The 20,441-nt window shown below is 37.7% G+C and overlaps 1 protein-coding gene across 1 annotated transcript in view; it reads left to right on the forward strand.

The window, feature by feature from the left end:
* Nucleotides 1-13,547, forward strand: part of LOC111870673 — a 72,377-nt gene extending 58,830 nt beyond the window's left edge. Inside the window, exons 5-8 of the mRNA XM_023863140.2 lie at nt 484-652; nt 3,318-3,428; nt 5,996-6,166; nt 9,443-13,547. Of these exons, the coding sequence (XP_023718908.1) occupies nt 484-652; nt 3,318-3,428; nt 5,996-6,166; nt 9,443-9,582 (591 nt within the window). The 3' untranslated portion in view covers nt 9,583-13,547. The remainder of the gene's footprint in view (nt 1-483; nt 653-3,317; nt 3,429-5,995; nt 6,167-9,442) is intronic.
* Nucleotides 13,548-20,441: the final 6,894 nt, after the last annotated feature.

Below are 20,441 nucleotides of genomic sequence, written 5' to 3' on the forward strand. Positions count from 1 at the left end.
GCTGAAGTCTCATGAGAGAGCTCAATCAATTGAGGGGGGGGGGGGATTTGTTTAGTATTATTTTCTGTTGATCCATACTGGTACAACCATTGGATAAAGAAAAGTAAAAAAACGAATACAATACAGTACAATGTTAATAATACTGGTATTAAAATTATGAATGTTTCTATGCGCTTATATTACAGGCGCATAGAAACAGTTTATGAAGCAGGGCACCCATAGGGCAGATTCTCTTGTTCATGAGAATGACGGTATTCTACACATTCCCAAAGTTTCATCTTTGGCAGAAGTGAAGGTATCAACCTGTGCGCAGAAGAATCTGCACACAGATCAGACCAAGCGTAGATTCCAAGGGTAAGAATATAGGATCATACCCTGAGGTCCCATTGCAATTCGTGTCAAAGGGTGACCCACCCTGAGGGGACTCTCATTGTAAAACTTTTTAAAGTTTCGTTGTGTATTTATGAACATTGTATTTTACAGGTATCAAAGGAGGAATATGACACTTGTCGGATCACAAATCCAAACCCTCGGATTATAGCGATCTGTGACAAACCATACAAGTTGATGTACTTCACCATAACATTTCGGTCATTCACCCCACAACCTGGAGGGCTGGAGTTCCAACCTGGCCAGGACTACTATTTCATCTGTAAGTAAGAACTGTGTATTTGTATGGAAAGATGAAGATAAATTTATACACATACTTTTTATTTCCAGGCAATTTTAGGTGCCTAAGGCTTATGATTGTGTTAAAATCTATAAATAAAGAAACATTACTAGCATGAACATGTAGAGAAATCTTCAGTTTCAGAAACTACTTTTATTTTCCATTTAACATCACTTGGTTCTTGGGCTTACATGCATGTTATTCTTTCAACATTCAGTATGTAATTCTTGTGTGACAGGCTGTATAATGAAAACTTATTCCAGCACTAAATTGGCGTGTCTTTTGGATTTCACATGAAATTGTAGCACACTGTTAATGACTGCTGAAATGTATCTCGCTTATCTTAAAATAAATGAAAACGAAAATGAAAATGCATCACGTCATAATGAAATGTAAACTTTAGTTTCTTTTACCAGATCCTTCACATCATATACTCCGTGTTCTATGCAGAATGGAACTTCTCTAAATGATACAAAGACCCAAACAAACAGACAGCAAGGTGATAACATAAGCTCTTTTTTATTTTTTCAAAATAAGGAAAGTTGGCTGGCTACATATGTTATAGCTTGTAGAGCCGTTAATAGGCATCGACCGCGAGATAAGCGAATATACCAGAGCCGTTGCTGGGTAACGGTCGCAAACAAATAGGTCTCCACAGAAACGAATCAACATGCAACAATAATGGAACTGCTGGAAATGGTGTTTTCTCTGGTGGTCTATATCGAGGAATTATGGGCGGGACAAAGCGAAGACTGAGTTCAGTTGGAAGGGAGCCGCCATTCAGAGAGGATTTGATCCCAGAAGCAGAAGAACAGCCATTGTTAGAACCCGTTACCAGGCAACTACTAGTGAAGACACTGTGGGCTGGAAAAGACTTAGCATGTGCTCTACTGATTTGTAAAGTGTGGAGATCAGCAATGGCGCTAAAATTAATTGTAATTAGAAGTTGCGTTTTAAAGTGGTCAGTAAATCCAATATTCAATCCAAAACCCTGTCAAGAGTCACTCATACATGTGACAGTACGTTGACCTGGTTGATTCAACATAATGTGATAAAAGAGGATATGACAAAAGTACAGCTTTACTAAATCGTTAAGTTGTATGAGCTTCACTGCAAAATATAATATCAATGCCATGGTCGATTTTCGTGAACATACTGTTCTCGTATTACATCCATATCATCATGATCTAAATCCTGTTGAGAAAATATGGGGTATAGTGAAGCACAGAGTTGCTGGTAAAAATGCTGCATTCGAAACTGATGATGCAGAGTGACGCATGAAACTTCCCATAATCTTGGACAAGGAGAATGGGCTGCTGTCTGTAAACACATACAGACAATTGAAGATGGAAGACATTGCCTTGATAACTCCATGGAGCAAATGGTCAATAAAGACAGCAGTACAGAATCCACTGTTAGGTACTGCACAGATGCCAAGTATTAATGACCCAGTGTTTCAGTCTGTGTATTTAGGCAATACATTAGGAGTTATTTGTCTTATGCAAATATATTGTGCAGTTTTAAAATGTAAACTGTAGGAATGTCTGCTACTAATGCTTCTATGTGACAGTTATTACACAATAAGTAAGAATTCATGTTAAGTGTATCCTTTGTCACCATAGCATGTTGCGACCTCAGGTAGGATATGTTTTCGGTATGACTGCTGTCAGAGATAGCTGTTCCCTTCTCTTCTGCTCACTGGTTGTGGTACCCTTCCCACACTGCTGTTCCCCTTATCTTCATCTCTCTTGCACAATCATCACTTATGGCACAAGCACTATGGAATATATCTCCACTGCAAATTTCAGCTGTTGTACCCTATTCCCATCTTTTTTTCATTGAAACTGGAGCAGAAACCAGTAGCAAGTTAATCTAACACTCTTGTCTCCCACAGTCTTTATTATTGTATACACTTATGACAAAAATAGACAATTCAGGAGCTCAGCACACATCAGCAGTCTAACATCCATTGTTATGGTCACCCTTCTGTCCACTGTTCACTGAATCTTTCTGCACACCTTGAGTTTTGCACACTTTAACCTCATTCAAGAAAGTTCTATGTGAAGCAATATTCTGAGGTGTCCTCATTTCTGTGATAACAACCTAACTGTTTGTACATGTGCTCAAAATGATCATTTAGCAGTTTATTATATTGACTTCAATGTAGTAAAGTGAGACAGAAGCTGAATAATGCTGGAAGGGAGGGAAGAACTGTAGTTCACAGGCATTTGCCAATGGATGATGTACAGGCTTCAGATTATGTGGTTACCAGCAGTATTCCAGCTGGTGGGTCTATTGCATCCATGTTGTATTCAAGTGCCTTGGATTTTAGAATTGGATGTAAATAAGTTATTAGCAATACTCTAAACAATACCTCTCATGATGTAAATTAATGCATGTAATTTGGAATTGCACATAAATATATTTTATTGGAACTGTGTAAAGGCATAAATAATAACATTAAAATTATAAATGGCATGCTAAATTGAACATTACAAGAAAAATGAAGTTTATCGACCTGCATAATTTAAATAATTATATGTTATTTTTCAAATGCTTTTGTGGAAATGTACAAATAGTGAAATGTCTTCTCTTACATATATCCTATTAATGATGTGACCTACAACTTCTGTCTGTACATTTTCAGCCACGTCATCCAAGGATGACTTGCATCGGCGTATTGGTGGACGTTGCTCCACCCACAACATGAAGGTTGTCTTCAAGGTTTGCTGCCGACCCGAGGACTTGAACAACCAGAGTAAGAGAAATTTAAGGACTGTAGTATTGCTACTGTTCAGTCCAAAACCTTTTGTCTTCTCGTCTGCTATCCAAAAACATAAAAATTAGAGTATACAAAACTATAATTTTGCCTGTGGTTCTGTATGGGTGTGAAACTTCGTCTCTGACATTAAGGGAGGAACATAGACTGAGGATGTTTGAGAACAAGGTGTTGAGGAGAATATTTGGACCAAAGAGAGATGAAGTAACAGGAGGTTGGAGAAAACTGCATAATGAGGAGCTTCATAACTTGTACTCTTCTCCAAGTATAATTAGAATGGTCAAGTCAAGGAGGATGAGGTGGGCAGGGCATGTAGCACGAATGGGGGAGACGAATGCATATAGGATATTGGTGGGAAAGCCAGGAGGAATGAGACCACTGGGAAGACCAAGGCTTAGGTGGGTGGCCAATATTAAAATGGATCTTAGAAAGGGTGGGATGGTGTGGACTGGATTTATCTGGCTCAGGATAGGTACCAGTGGAGGGCTCTTGTGAACATGGTAATGAACCTTCGGGTTCCATAAAATGCTGGGAAATTCTTGAGTAGCTGCAGAATTGGCAGCTCCTCCAGAAGGGCTCAGCTTCATGAGTAAGTAAGTAAGTAAGTAAGTATGTAAAGAAAGTGTACGATTGAATTTATCACTCCCCTTGAGTCTGGGTACTCACATCAGCACCCTCTCCTCAAACACACACAATCTCTCCTTAATGTGAGAGACAAAGTTTCACCCCCATACATAGTAGCATGAAAAATTATATTTCATCTGTTTCAGCCTCTGTGTGTTTAGATAGCAGACGTGAAGACAAAAGAATCTGTACTAAATGACAGCAAGTATTCCCAAAATTTAATCTGCACTACTGGTAAAAACACTAGGAAAACTGTAAATTGTTAAATTCTTTATTGTGTAGTATCTTCTTTATCATTTCATTTGTCTTTCCTTCATGCAGACATTTTTACACTTTGTTTCTAGGTGCCTGTGTAGTGTATTTTTTTGTGTTTAAATTAAATGACAGTATTTCAAAAGAGCATGAGCTATATTAGTAAAATTATTGTTTTTTATCTTAGTAGGCCAGACAGTGGCTGTTTCAATTGAATAATAACAGAATTTCTAGTCTTATTCTGCTTATATGATCACATTTTTGTTGCGTCTATCAGGTATCTTCATTTTTACACATTTTCAGAATATTTATAAGGTGCTGTTATACTTGTAGTTATGTGCCAGCTTACAGATTTTGGTTTAGAGATATGGTCGTCCATAAGCTTCATATAAATTTATTTTGAGATCAGTATCTTTAATGACTTATAAATGAACTGCTTCATTCTTCTTAATATTCAAATTTTTCCTAATGAAGTACTTCCATTTGTGTGTGTTAGAGGGAGATTTAGACTACAAATTCCAACACTTCTGATTATTTTGTTAATGGAATATTTAGAAGGAGAATTTTTAAACTATGCAGTTAAAATGCCTGTTTATTGTTACTCATTATGAACTAAAAATATATCACCTGCTTGTGTGGTCTTAATTACACATCTTGTGCATACACTTCTTTTTTAACATTTGTGAAGTTTCTTGACTATTCTGAATCATGTACAATTTTATACAGCACTTCTAATTGAACAGTCTCTCTGTGACTTATAAATTGCCAGACATGGTCCCATTGTGCTCCAGTTCTTGCTCTCATTTTCTGCTGAATGCAGAATAATATGGCCAAAGCTGACTTCCTACATCAGAATACATATTGATGTTCATCAGTAATTGCTACTGACCAAGCTGGAAATAAGTTAAGTAGGACAATGCTTCTTACAAGCTGTGGATGGAAACCAAATCATATTATCTATAAAGTTCTTCGTTAAGAAATTACTCATTTTTGTTACTGAAGTCAGTGATGGGTTCAATACTGAGGAAGAGCATTGCTCAATAAATTGGCAGTAGTAATAGTTCCACCACCAACAGCAGCAACAATTTGCCTTTGGAGTTCAATACTAACCACTACCTTTGTCTAGTGCCAAAATTAAGGATGCACAGAGCTTTACCTCCACTCCCCATAAATCTTCACAGTGTGGGGCTCAGGCACAGAGACCACTTTGCTATGGTGTTGGCAGCAATGTAAGCACTGATGAAGCTAACATGTGGTGACTTGACAATGATAGCAGTGACTACAAAAATCATTACGAGTACTACCCCTTATGGAACCTTCACACATTATTCTGCCTTCGGTTAAATATGATGAATGCTGAGGAGCAGAGGAAAGTAAAAAGAAAACACACAGCATATGATACACATATGCTAAATTTCATAGAAAGCAATGTATTGATATTTCACACACATATTAATGCCTCACTCTTTTGTTGTCTTTCATGCTGTGGGGTTTCATGATATATTGCAATTAAATGAAATTGGTGTTATGCAGTGAAAATATGGAAATTGTCCACATTATACTTCTGTGGGTATATTCAGTAAGCGCAAGAGCAGGAAAGTTCATAACTCAGAAATTAAGGAACCTTATAGATTATTGTCTGGTTTAATGTAATTTCTTTGTGTTTGCAGCTGTTTTCAACCACCTACCCAGCACAACTGCAAGCTCAACTATGCCTACCACACCAGTTCTCTCCACTACAACGAGCACGACAACTCCACTGCCGACCACAGTGAAGCCCACTTCGTATAAGGATCTAGATATTCCTAACTATAATGTCAAGTCTACCACCAAGAAGACAAGTATGTTTCTTATGTTTAAACATGATCCATGCTTGGTTTGTCTGAAGGGTACATAAAGAAATAAATGATTATTTGTGATGAAATTACTGGAACCGTTGAGGGAGCATGCTGACTTATTTCAGTGGCTTCGTATGGCCTTCGCTTCACTGAATTGATGGAAATCTCAGTATAACTTGTGGCCTGGCTGCGACTGAAGTTGACTTCCTCCTAAACACAAGTCAGGCATGCTCCAATTGAGCTGTGCTGGTTGTTATTTCTTTGAATATAAGAGGAATGGAAAGATTCACACATGAAGTGCCTATGCAGATATTACAGTCAACTCTCGATTATCTGGGGGCGGATTAACCGGTTTGCATCTCAACCGGGGCTACTGAGGCTTTTTTGAGGCTTATATGTTGTTCAATATTCATTCGCTTTTGTTTCACATGGTGAGTTGTAACACTATTTTCGCACTAGTGTGAACCGAGCTCTATATTCTTTGGTCCTGTTATGCTAACACAATGGTCTAGGGTAGGGGTGAAAGAATGCAAGGATTTGTGGAAAGTTTCAAGGACACATACACCGCCCCAGTTGGTCTCTTTGTATTGATCTTCAAGTGCCTTAGCAAAATGTCAGGGTGTAAAAGGAAGCATGTTGTGTTAAGTAGTCAACAGAAAAAGGAAAATGCCGCGAAAAAGTAAACGACAATATTAATTTTTTTTAAGTGTTAAGTGTAAATATTCGTAAAAAGTGTTGGATGTTGTTGAAGACTGTGATTGAAATAACTACTAATTCATACTTCAGTGTAATGTAAAAAAGTATTAAATAGGCCATGAGATGACATAAAAATGAGGTTGAATTAATTTAAATACAGGTAGGGCTATAGCATTATGAAGGTACAGTATTACAGTACTACTTTTAATAAAATTTGTCTTAACCGGGTTTTTGATTAATCGTGATTTCCATCCCCACCATTATCCCAGATAATCGAGAGTTGACTGTATTTGTGCTTAAGTCAACTTTAATCACTTTCTTTTCTCAGGAATACCTACACTGAATGAAAAGCAGGTACATACTTAAAACACTTGAGATGGAAAAGCTTGGACATTTAAATAAGCTGTCAATTGTGACTGGGATATTCACATCAGTTTCACATAATAATTATGACCAGAAATTGCCACAAGATTTGTGGGTAAAATAAGTAGTAGAAACATGCGACATTAATAGACTGTGCCCATGTGTATTTTCTGCATTATGCATGTGGTCACAAAATGCCTAGAAACAGAGCACGAAAGACAGCAGTAAGTGTTGCATTTAAGATGATGCTTGTACATATGCACAAAAGGCAACAATACTATTGCAACTAGTATAAGTATGGCACTTATACTTTTCCTCAACAAATTAACAACATCTGCATAGCCCAGTAGCTGGTTCTATCCAATTTGAGTCCCACCTGATTTTCTTGGGCCTTCCTAATGACATATTCTGAAGCAAAGTTGAAAAGCCGTGGTGTCATTATGTCATCATTTAATTTAGTTCAAATTTTAAGAGTTCTCATAAAATTCAAATTCATTCGAACATTTGAAGCATTTGAAAAGAAGACGTGCAACATAACAACAGGATAGAACAAAACGCACCACCTCAAACACACATGCACATTAAGAAGACTGTATATTAACAACTTAAGCAACAATACAGAAGACAACAGTTTCCTCATCCATAATTTTTAATGCCTGATGATGACCTCATTGGTCGAAACATATAGTGTCAAGCTTTAAAGAGAATAGCTTTGAATAAATTTCATAGAACAGTAGTGTTGTACATGAGACCGTGGAACTACTGATACTAAGTGAAAAATGCAGCAGGATGCTATAATATAATATTGTTTTAAGAGAACACATACTTGGAAACAGATTCTACAACAAAACATATGGAACTGTTGTTGATGTAGTAAGTAGGGAATTGGAGAAATGCATAACAAGGAATTTCACATGTAATATGATCATCTAATATTAGAAATTGAAGGTCAAGGAAGGCCAAGGAAATTGAGATGAACTAGGTCAGGCCAGAAAGACAAATATATACAGAATTTTGTCGAAAAATCTCTCTGAAAACGGTCAAATGGAGGACACAGAAGAAGGTTGAAGATTAATCTTTAGATGGATCTTATGCAGTGAAAGGTTTTTAGTGCCATTTTCCTTCAGATTATTCAACACTGGAGGAAAGAGACCGAAATACTCAGACCCAAGGTTTAACTTAAATAACAAAATTTTAAAAACTTTAAAAAACTTTAATATCAGGAAAGCTGCTGTGATTGTGAAAACTTGGATTTTGTCTATATTGTGTATTCCAGGCATTGTGTGTGTATGTAATTTAGCACTCAGAACATCTCTTGTGATAGTAGTTTCCAAATAAGTATCGATAAGTATTGATCGAAACATGTAAGGGTTCTAAGTTTTCAAGTAGTAAAACTTAAATAGTCACACTGGATGGAGTTGTTTTGTCTTTGTAGTTGTAACAACAAATTTTCAGTATTCCACTGTAGTCATCTGGCAAAGCACTCACCACTCTGAAAACCTGAATGTACATTTTAAGATTGTCCAATTCCATGGACATGGTGACCTGTTGTAGGTTTTACAAAACAGAATTTTTCATTATTTTAGAGGGTTTCTGAATCCCTGACTTCTTCAGTGCTATATTATACCACATATTGCTGGAATTTCTCTCTCATTGTTTCTTTTGTGAATGAAACGTGAATAACTTGTTGATCTCATGAAACATATTGGTTAATATCATGCAAGTCTTTAATGTGTGAGGTAGAGTGCTTTGTTACGGCCTACCATAGTGACTGAAATTATACACTGATTATTTGTGGTCACAGCCATTATATTCTCCTTGATATAAGAGGGCTGGCTTCTGTGATAGCTCCTTGACTTCCTAGGTCTTATAGTTAATGTATCAGAGATTTCAGAATCCATGTGTTTAGGACTATGCTTCTTTCTGCATGGTACATGGACCTAAAAGTAACCACAATTTATTGTTGTTTAACTTACATAAATTGCTTGTCAATGATTTTTATTGTTGACAACCTTTGCTTTTGCATTATGCAATAAAAATAAGCCTAATGAAATACCTTTATTGCTACTGAACTACAATTTAATGCTTACATAAGCTGTAATTGACTTTCAATTTCTGAACATTACCTAATTTGAATGAAATTTATTCTTAAAGATTCTGTGTACTTGGCAGCTCATAGCTGGTCACTGCATTGCTAATTTGTGTGGGGTTTCATTGCAGATGAATATGAGAAGCATCCGAATGAAGTAGTCAAGAATGAAGAACTAACTTATAATGGTGCCCAAACAGCTAGCCACTGCCATCTGCCAGTGGTGACTGGCATAGTGTTATACCTCACAGTGCGACTAGTCGGGCGGTGAGGAGGCTTCAGTCATCTCGTGCTCCCTGTATTATAGTGTACATTATTTATATGTGCCGTACGTGGCTTCCGCCTAAGTAAGGAAGGCTTTCCATCCGTCATTTTTAAATCGACAAGTGAACAAACATTGGCTTTCCAGCACTGATGAAGCATTGCAGTCATCTCTGGAGGTGTGTCCTAGTCGAAAGGATGACAGCAGGCAAGACCAAACCATGCAAAGCTGTCATTACCTCCCTCAAACACATGCACAACCACCTGTTGCCATGGATGTGACAGAAGTAAAAAAGAGGTGTTCTTTTTTATTGTATTTGCTCTTTGATCTACGCATTTATTTGTAGTCCTGTGATTGAGGTAAGAAGTCATTGATGAAATTAGACTGGACTGTTTCTAGTCCATGTTGTAGAAGGAAGCAAAAAAAGAAAAGAAAGGATGTGTACTTACACTGACATATTTTGTGTGACATGTCTCTCTGCTATATTGGTATTATTAACATGTACCCAGGATGAACTGACCAAAAATGTGGAAGTGTGTGACATGATAAGTTATTATGTTCAACATGGATGTGACATGTTTAGGAAACAAGCAGTGAACTTCTCTTGTGTAAGAAATGTTGTGATTGCAGAGAACATTTGTATGTGTATTGAAGCATAGTTGCTGGTAGATGGCAGACAAGCATTTTATCTCTACACAACATGAAAAATGAATTGAATCCAAATTTTGTACTTCACGGTCACTAACAGTTTAACTGTGGACTGAAGTCTCCCCTTTATCCTAAAGAGTAAATATGAATGAAAGGACAGCTGAAGGATGAAGATGTACGTGTGTCACCAACCACCACCATCACCACCAACACATCATTTTACCTACTGATTGGCTGGCCATTATGTAGACAGTAGAGAACTTATTCTTCCTTTGTAACAAAGAGGACTGTTGTCATAGATGGAAGTATGTGTGTGTTTGTATGTAAGTATGTGTGTGTGTATGTATGTTTGTATGTAGGTATGTATGTCTGATAAGTATGTTGTGATAGTTAAGTAGCTACATTAAAAGAAAACCAAGTCATTGTAAACAAAGTACTGTCTCTTATAGTTGCCTTGTTGCAGTGAATGGATCTATTTTCTAGTACACAAGTTATAGAACACAATGTACATCAGACAAAATATGGAAGTGTTGGCAGTGATTTGCAGAAGCTTGACTCTTTGCCAGCTGTTTGTTGTATGCTATTGTAGCTGCTGATATGCTCATGTGGTTAAACTTTTTCCAGAAACCTATCCCACAAGTCTGTATAAGTTGACAACAAAAGGCAGATACCAAGAAAAAAGCCCTTGGTCTGGAGAGAGTGCGGAGGCTGCAAAACATATAGCCATCATGAGAATCGGTCTTAAAGCCAAATTATTTTCAGTAAAGCTCTGCAGAGCATGTTGGGTCCAAAGTGACAGGCAATTTCTGATCTTGCCATAAAATGTCATCATGTTGTGCTGCATCATAATCAGACCCAAACTGTGATTTTAGAGTTGGATTTGTGCCTTAAAATATCTCTTCTGCCCATGTTTAGTAACATCTTCAACCTCCATAAACTTTCCAGGCCACAAAGAGAAGGTGCATTGTAGACATTCAAATGGTTGCAGACTTCCTGCCAGAGGAGCTGGCATGCATGATGGTGCATGTCCTTGTTGGATCAGTTGCTCACTTCTCGTTCACAAGTTATTGTGTGTTTGCTTGGGCTTTAATATTTTTATGCAGCCATATAGTGACAATACACAAGTTTCAAGATGTGATACAACCTCCAGCAGTCAACAGGATTTAATATTTTCATTCTGCCACATTTGGAACTCTGGTGACTCTTTCTATTTATCTTAGTTTGAAGGAAGTAAAACCAACATGAAATGAGTGGAAGATGGCAAATAAATTGGTGATGCAAAATTACTTCTTAATTGTAGAAATAAACAATTATTAGAATTGTGCTATGTAATTATGTGTATATATGGTATATAAGTATTTAAGTGCCATAAATGGATATGTTGCTGTATCTTTTTCTTTTTCACACACAAAACACATTTACACCCAAAATATGAATATTTGCAGGAATAACCTTATTGTTGTAAGATGGGAATACATTTTTTGTCAGAAGCTGAATACTGATGATACCTTCTCTACTTCTTGAACAAATACAGTAATTGATCTAGAGACTGGCTGTTTAGTTAGTGTGATGCCATCCCAGAAGCTCACTCACATTGGATGTTCATCTTTTGTTTTGTATCTGAATTGCTAGAGTAACACTAAGCTACAGTAAACACAACTTGCCATGCCAATTGCTGCTCCCTGTGGCTGTGAGCAGAGCACATTACCATGCTCAATCACTGCATTCAGTGCCTTGAAAACTACAAGCAAAATCTAAAGATGGGAGGCAGGATGTTGTCGAGGCACATGGCAGCTTCAGTGTTATTTCTGTTTTGCTAGCTCAAGCTTTGTCTGTAAGTTGCTCACATCACGGAACAGTCTGCATGCAGTGAAATTGATCCAGCATCTGGAATACCATGTTCAAGTGACCTAATTTGGTTCATCCAGGACTTCCAAAAAATACCACTGATGTGGTTCATTGATTTATTTAATTGAAAGCATCAATGTGTATTTCTTATATTTTTACTTATAGGAATTTAACTGTATACTTGGTTATTGCTGGAGAATGATTTGTGATATGTGCTTTGTGTTGCCACATGCCCACTTCATTGTGCTATGCGTTTCCATTGCTGTGTAACATTTAATTGTATGTTGTGAAGTCACAATGGAATGTGCCCAGTAGCTTAGAAACTAAATCTGCTTCTCTCCTTAGAGGTCTGTTTCCATTCTTTCACCAGTTTGAACCATTCCGTGCTACCTGAGTCAGGTCCCTTTCCTTGTTCCCTGTTTTTTATCATGTAATTAGAATAATAAGTATTGCCATACTCTTGTTTATGACAAAGGAGGGGATGGCAGAGGTGTGGAATTTTACCATACATATTTCATGCATAAGAAATGGAGCCACAAGCAATTTTAAGTGTGAATTTTTATTTATGAATATAATTCATTAGAGTCTGATATTCCAAAGTCTGCCCAAATTCTACTAAAGGAATATGTTTTACTCTTATGTGATAATATTAAACAATTATGTACTAATGTGAAGGTTGATTTGTGAAGTTTATAATAGAGAATATGTGAATATATTGCTAGCACAGGATGTCCAGACTGGATTTGAAGACTGAACTTAGTATCCACATGCATACATTAAATATTTTAAACAGTTCTCAGGCAAGAATACTTTGTGTTTTAGATATAGTTGCTAACTTATTTCATTCTTAAATTCCCTGTGCAGAGCTTTAGAAAATTAATGTAAAAATACAAACAGGACAGATGATTGTGAAGGGTGCTGACAGTGGTTTGTAACACATGGCATTATTGAGTTTTGGGATTTTGTCCATCATCTGCTGTTCAAAAGAACTAATGTTCAGTGACTGAAGTTAGCTCTTTCTATCAGATCCAACAGAGTAGGTGCCTCCCACTCTTTCACCTGAGGACAGAATCACCCAGTTTCTGAAGTGGTGTGTTCTGTTTAATAACAGATGGTGGAAATAATCCAGAAACTCAGTAATCCTCTTGGACACCTGAGGGGATTGCTTCCACCATATGCAAATGTGAAAATTTCACATAATTTGAAGTAGTAAATAAGAATTTTTCACTAAAAATATGCTAAGCAGATTTCATATATAGGCAGATTGCTTCCATTTTAGTTCCTTAAAAATTGTATACCCTGTATATAGATGCCTTCTTGGAACTGGATGTTCCACTCTCCACTGGAAGTCAAATTAAGCAGTGTGGTTGATGGCTGGATAAGTAGAGAGGAAGCCTTTTAAGTTACCATCCCACAGCTCTTGTAGGACAGATTGCCACAAGATGCATTTAAGGTTCTGTAAAGGTCATATTAGGAAACAACATATCCTCATATTTTCCATTTGCACTTCACTTCTTATGTTTAAATTCATGGCACATTATTCTGTGAATATCTCATATGATCATAGAATAAAATACTTATTTGTCCAAAAAGTGAGATAAGCAAATCATTAAATGTTATGGCATGTTATTTGTACTCATAAGCAGCAGATGTTCTACTCAAATATGATCATTTTGCAACAGTGATTCTCAGAACAACATGTCACCGGTGCTTATACTCACACTTTGACACAAATTTTTGCTTTGTTTGGTTCATCTCTTGTACTTGCCATTTCTTTCTTTCATTTCCAAATTTGAGTTACTGACTGTCCCTCATTGTTCTCAAGGTGATTTCTGTTCAGGATTCAAATAGCTCCTGCTGAGTTAGTCTACCTGTTTGGGTGCATGAATTAATATGTGAAAAATGGCCACATCATCTTGAATTTCATGGTATTGCTGAATCATTCCCTGGATACATGAGTGATTGGCAGTGGTTGGTTCAGTGTTTGCTTAGTGGCTTTTAGTTGCAGTGAGCACACAGACTGATAATGAACAATAGTAATAAACATAACAAGAAATTAAGGCTTGGCACGCTGCTAAAATAAGCTCATCATCAGCCAAAATTGTGTTCAGCATTCATTAAAGCAAACAAATTAAAATTGAACAGAAATGCTCAAATGCCAACAAGAAAAGAGCAGAGTCTGTTACATGATTTGTGTTGCAGTCTAGCAGCTGTAAAGGCTGTAATGATTTTATCTGTATTTCCTCTGTGTGGTGTACATATGCGTGAACACAAATATATTTTACTGTATTCCCTTAACCTTTCCAGATGAACTTGACCTGTGTATGCTGATCTGTAGTGGATTTATCAAATGGTACAATGAATGTTTTTCCTGTTGTTTATATTCAGCACCTTTGTCAGTATACACCATACTACATGATGGGAAATATTTTATAACTGACTTTTGTACAGAATGAAATATAATTATTGTAACGTGAATCAATAGAAGGTGGTCTTTTCATTTCATCATATACATGTGATCAAAGCACTTTACGTTCAAGCATATTCAGTGTAAGGAAGCAAAGTGTGCAAGCATATTGATTCAACAGAAATGTGCTTATTACAGTTCCTTTTGCTTCTTGTTCTTGATCTTCCACATTTGTTTCTATAGGTGGAAGCTGATTCTCTGCTTCACAGTTGCATCAGAACTTTCTCCAGCTACAGGTAATACCAGTCTCTGTCTAACAGATATTTGGCAGGTACTTTTACTTTATTTCTTGATTTGTTGAACTATGTTGCACCTACTGAAGAGACTTCATAATTATACTCCAAATATTGGAATGATCAAATCAAGAAGGGTGAGATTGCTGGGGAATATAGCATGCATGAAATAGACCATAAATATTTTAGAAGAATATTGACCGGATTTATCTGAATCAGAATAGGGTCCAGTGGCTAGTTCTTGTGGATGCAGTAATGACCCTTTGGATTATATAAAACACAGGATATTGCTTCAGTAGGTGAACAGATATTAGCTTCTCAAAAGGAGACTGCTTCATGGAGTTAGTTTATTATAGTAGCCCCTCATCTAATTTTGGATTCCCCAGAAGCATTGCATTTGGTGAACCCACATTGGATAAACTTAATACCTGTACTGCATGGGGTTAATGGAGATATGAGAACATGACCATCGAAAGTGAAAAAACAAAAACAACAAAATCATGAATATGCTGTAATGATATTTATGTGTGAATAGCTGTGTAATGTAGTACATAAATACATACACACACACACACACACAGAAAAACAGACATACATACAGACACACACACACACTCACTGTTGAGTGGTCAGGTTTTACTCCACAGATGGTGCTACAGTTTTTATTTCATATTTCTTATTAACTTATGCTGAATTAGCTTATGTGGTATTGGTGGTCTAAGGGTAAGACGCTGGCCTAGTGTGGGGGAGTTCTAAGGTTCAGAACCAACCAAAGTTTTATAAAATACATATGAAGTGTATATGATTTTTCTGTAATTATAACAACAGATGTAACATAAGAGGAAGATTAAAGAGAAGAAATCTTCGTGGTGTGGCTGGTCTAGGGGTAAGACACCAGCATAATGAAGAGGAGTTCGAAGGTTTGAGACCAAGGATAGTTTTCTGATATAGAAAGTGAGTTAATATGGTTTTTCTGGAATTACAACCGAAGATGTAGCTTAAGAGGAAGATTAAAGAATATAAATTTCTGTGGTGTTGGTGGTCTAGGGGTAAGACATCAGCTTAATGTTCAGAAAGTCCCTGGTTCAAAACCAATAGGATTTTTGTGAAAAAATGAAAAGAAGAAAACCGACAGCAGTGAAGAGATAAGAAGGTAGGGAGGAAGGGAAGATTTTTTGCTTTTTTGTGGCCACTCATTAAAACACTCGCCTAAGCAGGTATATGCTTTTATTAAAATCCACAAGGTATTACTTAGTGTGAGAAACTGGGCATCATGGTCTGATAGGCCGTTGACTATGGGAGATGTATAAGAAGAGCTTAATCTTACACTGTCTATAAAAATATTATCAATGGCTGTACTTGAGGAATTTTGAATTCTTGTTGCAAAATTCACAGTGTGTGACAGATTGTATGTCTGTAGTAGTGTGTTTATATACACCCATAAGATCCGAGCCAGATGGTCAGAAAAACCCATGATAACAATCTCTGTATAGTTCTTATTAAACTATCTATTTGTAACCATGACATCTATCGAAGATTCTGAACTCCTGGTAACTCTTGTCGGTACAGTACCTGGAACACACAATGGACAAATCCATGGTAGAGGTGGATTTGCTATGTTGGGTACTGCAGAGAGAGGTGATGTATGATGTCTGCATGGGAAATCAAGTACTGATTGTGAACAGTGAATCATGAATAAGGGAAGGATGCAACTGCATACTGGTCATGATTTAGGGGTGACTATAGACGTATGGATTTATTGACCACTCATGCACCCCACTCAGAACTACAAGTAATTCTGGCACTATCACTGATTTCAAAACTTTACAAATCACTACACACTAAGTCTTCTTCAGCCTTCACTAGTCGTACTCTGGCAGCAGATTTTAACATGTTAATTATAACAGTCCCACTAGCTACAGCCAGACTTCCAACTAACTCTCTATCAACTGACAACTCAGATATAATTCCATCTCTTCTCAGCCTCCCTTGCAGAGCTCAACTTACTGGTTGCTCCAGTTCTCTTTTATTACTCGTATAACTGCTCAGAGCAGATCGCATAGATAGCACCATTTTTCTTGTTGCCACTGGAACTTATTTACAGGGCTGATGCCCAGAAACGGGTCTGATATAACTGCCCTTCTCACTATCGTTGCACAGCAATGGCTCTACATGCTACAGTATATTAAGGGATTATCCCGCCAATTTCCTTTGAGGTTTAAGGAAATCCCAAAACCATTGATAGGTGCATAACACCGATAATATTTAGAGCAGAAGCAGCACTGATCAAGGCATGGTCTTCACACTTCTAAGGTAAAATAACAAAATAGTAGCTTGTGGAAGTCCATATTTGCTAAATTAAACATGTGGAATATTATATGGTGATAGGTTGATATGTTCACAAATTCTGCATTAAATAATTTTTGTGTGTATATTTTACAAGTTACAACATGTTTGTTATTTTGTTTTGAAAATTTTAGGTTCTGATATCATTTTTTGAATAGCTGTTTATTGTAGTAAGATATCATCCTAATGTGAAGCATTAAAGGCCAAACAGTGACGCTTACTTCAAGACTAAGATCTGGTCATGAGCATCTGAATGGGCTCTAAATTAAGGAGCATCGCAGAAAGCTGTAGCATAGATGTTGTGGTGGTGTAGAGGTAAAGCACCGGCGTTATAAAGGAAAGGTCCGGGGTTCGAAACCGCAAGAATTTTTGTAATGACATTTTTTCTGGAATTATATAGCGAGATGTACCATAAGAGGAAGATTGAAGGAAACAAAATTCCGTGGCATTGGTGGTGTATGGGTAAAACACTGACCTAATGTGCCGGAGTTCAGAGGTTCGGAACCAACGAAATTTTTATGAAATAGAAATGGAGTTAATAAGATTTTTTCTGTAATAATAACAACGCTGTCACATAAGAGGATGATGAAAGGTAAAGAATTTCCGTGGCATTGGTGGTCTATGGGTAAGACACTGGCCTGATGTGCAGGAGGTCCGGGGTTCGGAACCAACGAAAGTTTTTATAAAATACAAATGGAGATTTTTCTGTAATTATAACCGAAGATGTAACTTAAGAGGAAGATTAAAGAAAATACATTTCAGTAGTGCTGGTGGTCTAGGGAGTAAGACATCAGCTTAGTGTTCAGAAGGTCCCTGGTTCAAAACCAGTAGGATTTTTGTGAAAAAGAACATGGAAAGAAGTTAGGAGATAGGGTAAGGGAGGAGGGAGAGACAGGGAGGGACCGGGGTGAGGGAATATTTTTGCTTTTTGCGGCCGCTCATTAAGACACTCAACCTAAGCGGGTTTTATTAAAATCCACATGGGATCAAAAAGAAAAAACCTTTGGCCCACCATCCGCCCACCAACCACCCGCCCTTAGGGGGTGACTTTGACTTATTCATTTGAGACCAAATTCTATGAGCGAGAGTTAGCAAGAACATGTAATATAACTGACAGCGCATTCTGTTGATTGAAACCTCATGGAAAGCCATGAGGTATAAAATATAGCATCTTAGTATCTTATTGGGCTGTGCAAACCGCTCCTCTCAAGAATTCATTTTACAGGGTACGGCAGGAAGTACTGAGCGTACTGAGGATGGAAGCGTGGGACCCCGCCCTCACCCACCCTTATAATCACGCCGAAAGTTAATCGCTTGAGACCAAGATAATTCACCGAGAGTTAACAAGAAAGCATTTTAAACTGCAGCGCCATCTGTTGAACATTACAAGAACATCTGTTCAACAGATGGCGCTGCAGTTTTATTTCATACTTGCTTAACTCTCGCGGATTTAGTTTGGTCACAAGTATTTAACTTTCTGCGTGACCCCAACAGCTGTCGTGGGTACGGTCCCACGTTTCGCTATCTGTGGAGTAATGTTCAACGGATGGCGCTTTTTATTATTTCATGTGAATACTATGGAAGCGTCCCATGCTTCGCCATCTGTGGAGTAATGTTCAAAAGATGGCGCTACTTTCTTATTTCATATGAATACTATGGAAACAGAAAACATTTTCACAAGAAAACATTTTAAACTGCAGCGCCATCTGTCGACTAAAACCTCGTGGAAAGCCATAAAGTGTAGTTAAAATGTAGCATCTTAGTATCTTATTGGGGTGTGCAAATCGCTCACCTGAAGAATTCATTTTACAGGGTAGGGCCGGAGGTACTGAGTATTGAAGCATAGGGCCCCACCCACCCTCACTCTTACAAACACGCAAAAAGTTAATCACTTGTGGAGTAATGTTCAACAGATGGAACTAATTTCTTTTCAAATTTGTTGTTGACTCTCGGCGAATTCGCTTGGTCTCAAGTGATTAACTTTCTGCGTGACCCCAAGAGCGGGCGAGGGTGCAGTTCCACCCTTCCATAGTATTCATATGAAATAAGAAAGTAGCGCCATTTTTTGAACATTACTCCACAGACGGCGAAGCATGGGACGCTTCCGTAGTATTCACATGAAATAATAAAAAGCGCCATCCGTTGAACATTACCTCACAGATAGCGAAACGTGGGACCGTACCCACGAGAGCTGTTGGGGTCACGCAGAAAGTTAAATACTTGTGACCAAACTAAATCCGCGAGAGTTAAGCAAGTATGAAATAAAACTGCAGCGCCATCTGTTGAACAGATGTTCTTGTAATGTTCAACAGATGGCGCTGCAGTTTAAAATGCTTTCTTGTTAACTCTCGGTGAATTATCTTGGTCTCAAGCGATTAACTTTCGGCGTGATTATAAGGGTGGGTGAGGGCGGGGTCCCACGCTTCCATCCTCAGTACGCTCAGTACTTCCTGCCGTACCCTGTAAAATGAATTCTTGAGAGGAGCGGTTTGCACAGCCCAATAAGATACTAAGATGCTATATTTTATACCTCATGGCTTTCCATGAGGTTTCAATCAACAGAATGCGCTGTCAGTTATATTACATGTTCTTGCTAACTCTCGCTCATAGAATTTGGTCTCAAATGAATAAGTCAAAGTCACCCCCTAAGGGCGGGTGGTTGGTGGGCGGATGGTGGGCCAAAGGTTTTTTCTTTTTGATCCCATGTGGATTTTAATAAAACCCGCTTAGGTTGAGTGTCTTAATGAGCGGCCGCAAAAAGCAAAAATATTCCCTCACCCCGGTCCCTCCCCCTGTCTCTCCCTCCTCCCTTACCCTATCTCCTAACTTCTTTCCATCTTCTTTTTCACAAAAATCCTACTGGTTTTGAACCTGGGACCTTCTGAACACTAAGCTGATGTCTTACCCCCTAGACCACCAGCACCGCTGAAATTTATTTTCTTTAATCTTCCTCTTAAGTTACATCTTCGGTTATAATTACAGAAAAATCTTATTAACTCCATTTGTATTTTATAAAAACTTTCGTTGGTTCCGAACCCCGGACCTCCTGCACATCAGGCCATTGTCTTACCCATAGACCACCAATGTCACGGAAATGTTTTACCTTTCATCATCCTCTTATGTTACAGCGTTGTTATTATTACAGAAAAAATCTTATTAACTCCATTTCTATTTCATAAAACTTTCGTTGGTTCCGAACCTCAGAACTCCGGCACATTAGGCCAGTGTTTTACCCATACACCACCAATGGCACGGAATTTTGTTTCCTTCAATCTTCCTCTTATGGTACATCTCGCTATATAATTCCAGAAAAAATGTCATTACAA

Source organism: Cryptotermes secundus, unplaced genomic scaffold, assembly GCF_002891405.2.
Source record: "Cryptotermes secundus unplaced genomic scaffold, Csec_1.0 scaffold3020, whole genome shotgun sequence".
Taxonomy (NCBI): Eukaryota; Metazoa; Arthropoda; class Insecta; order Blattodea; family Kalotermitidae; genus Cryptotermes; species Cryptotermes secundus.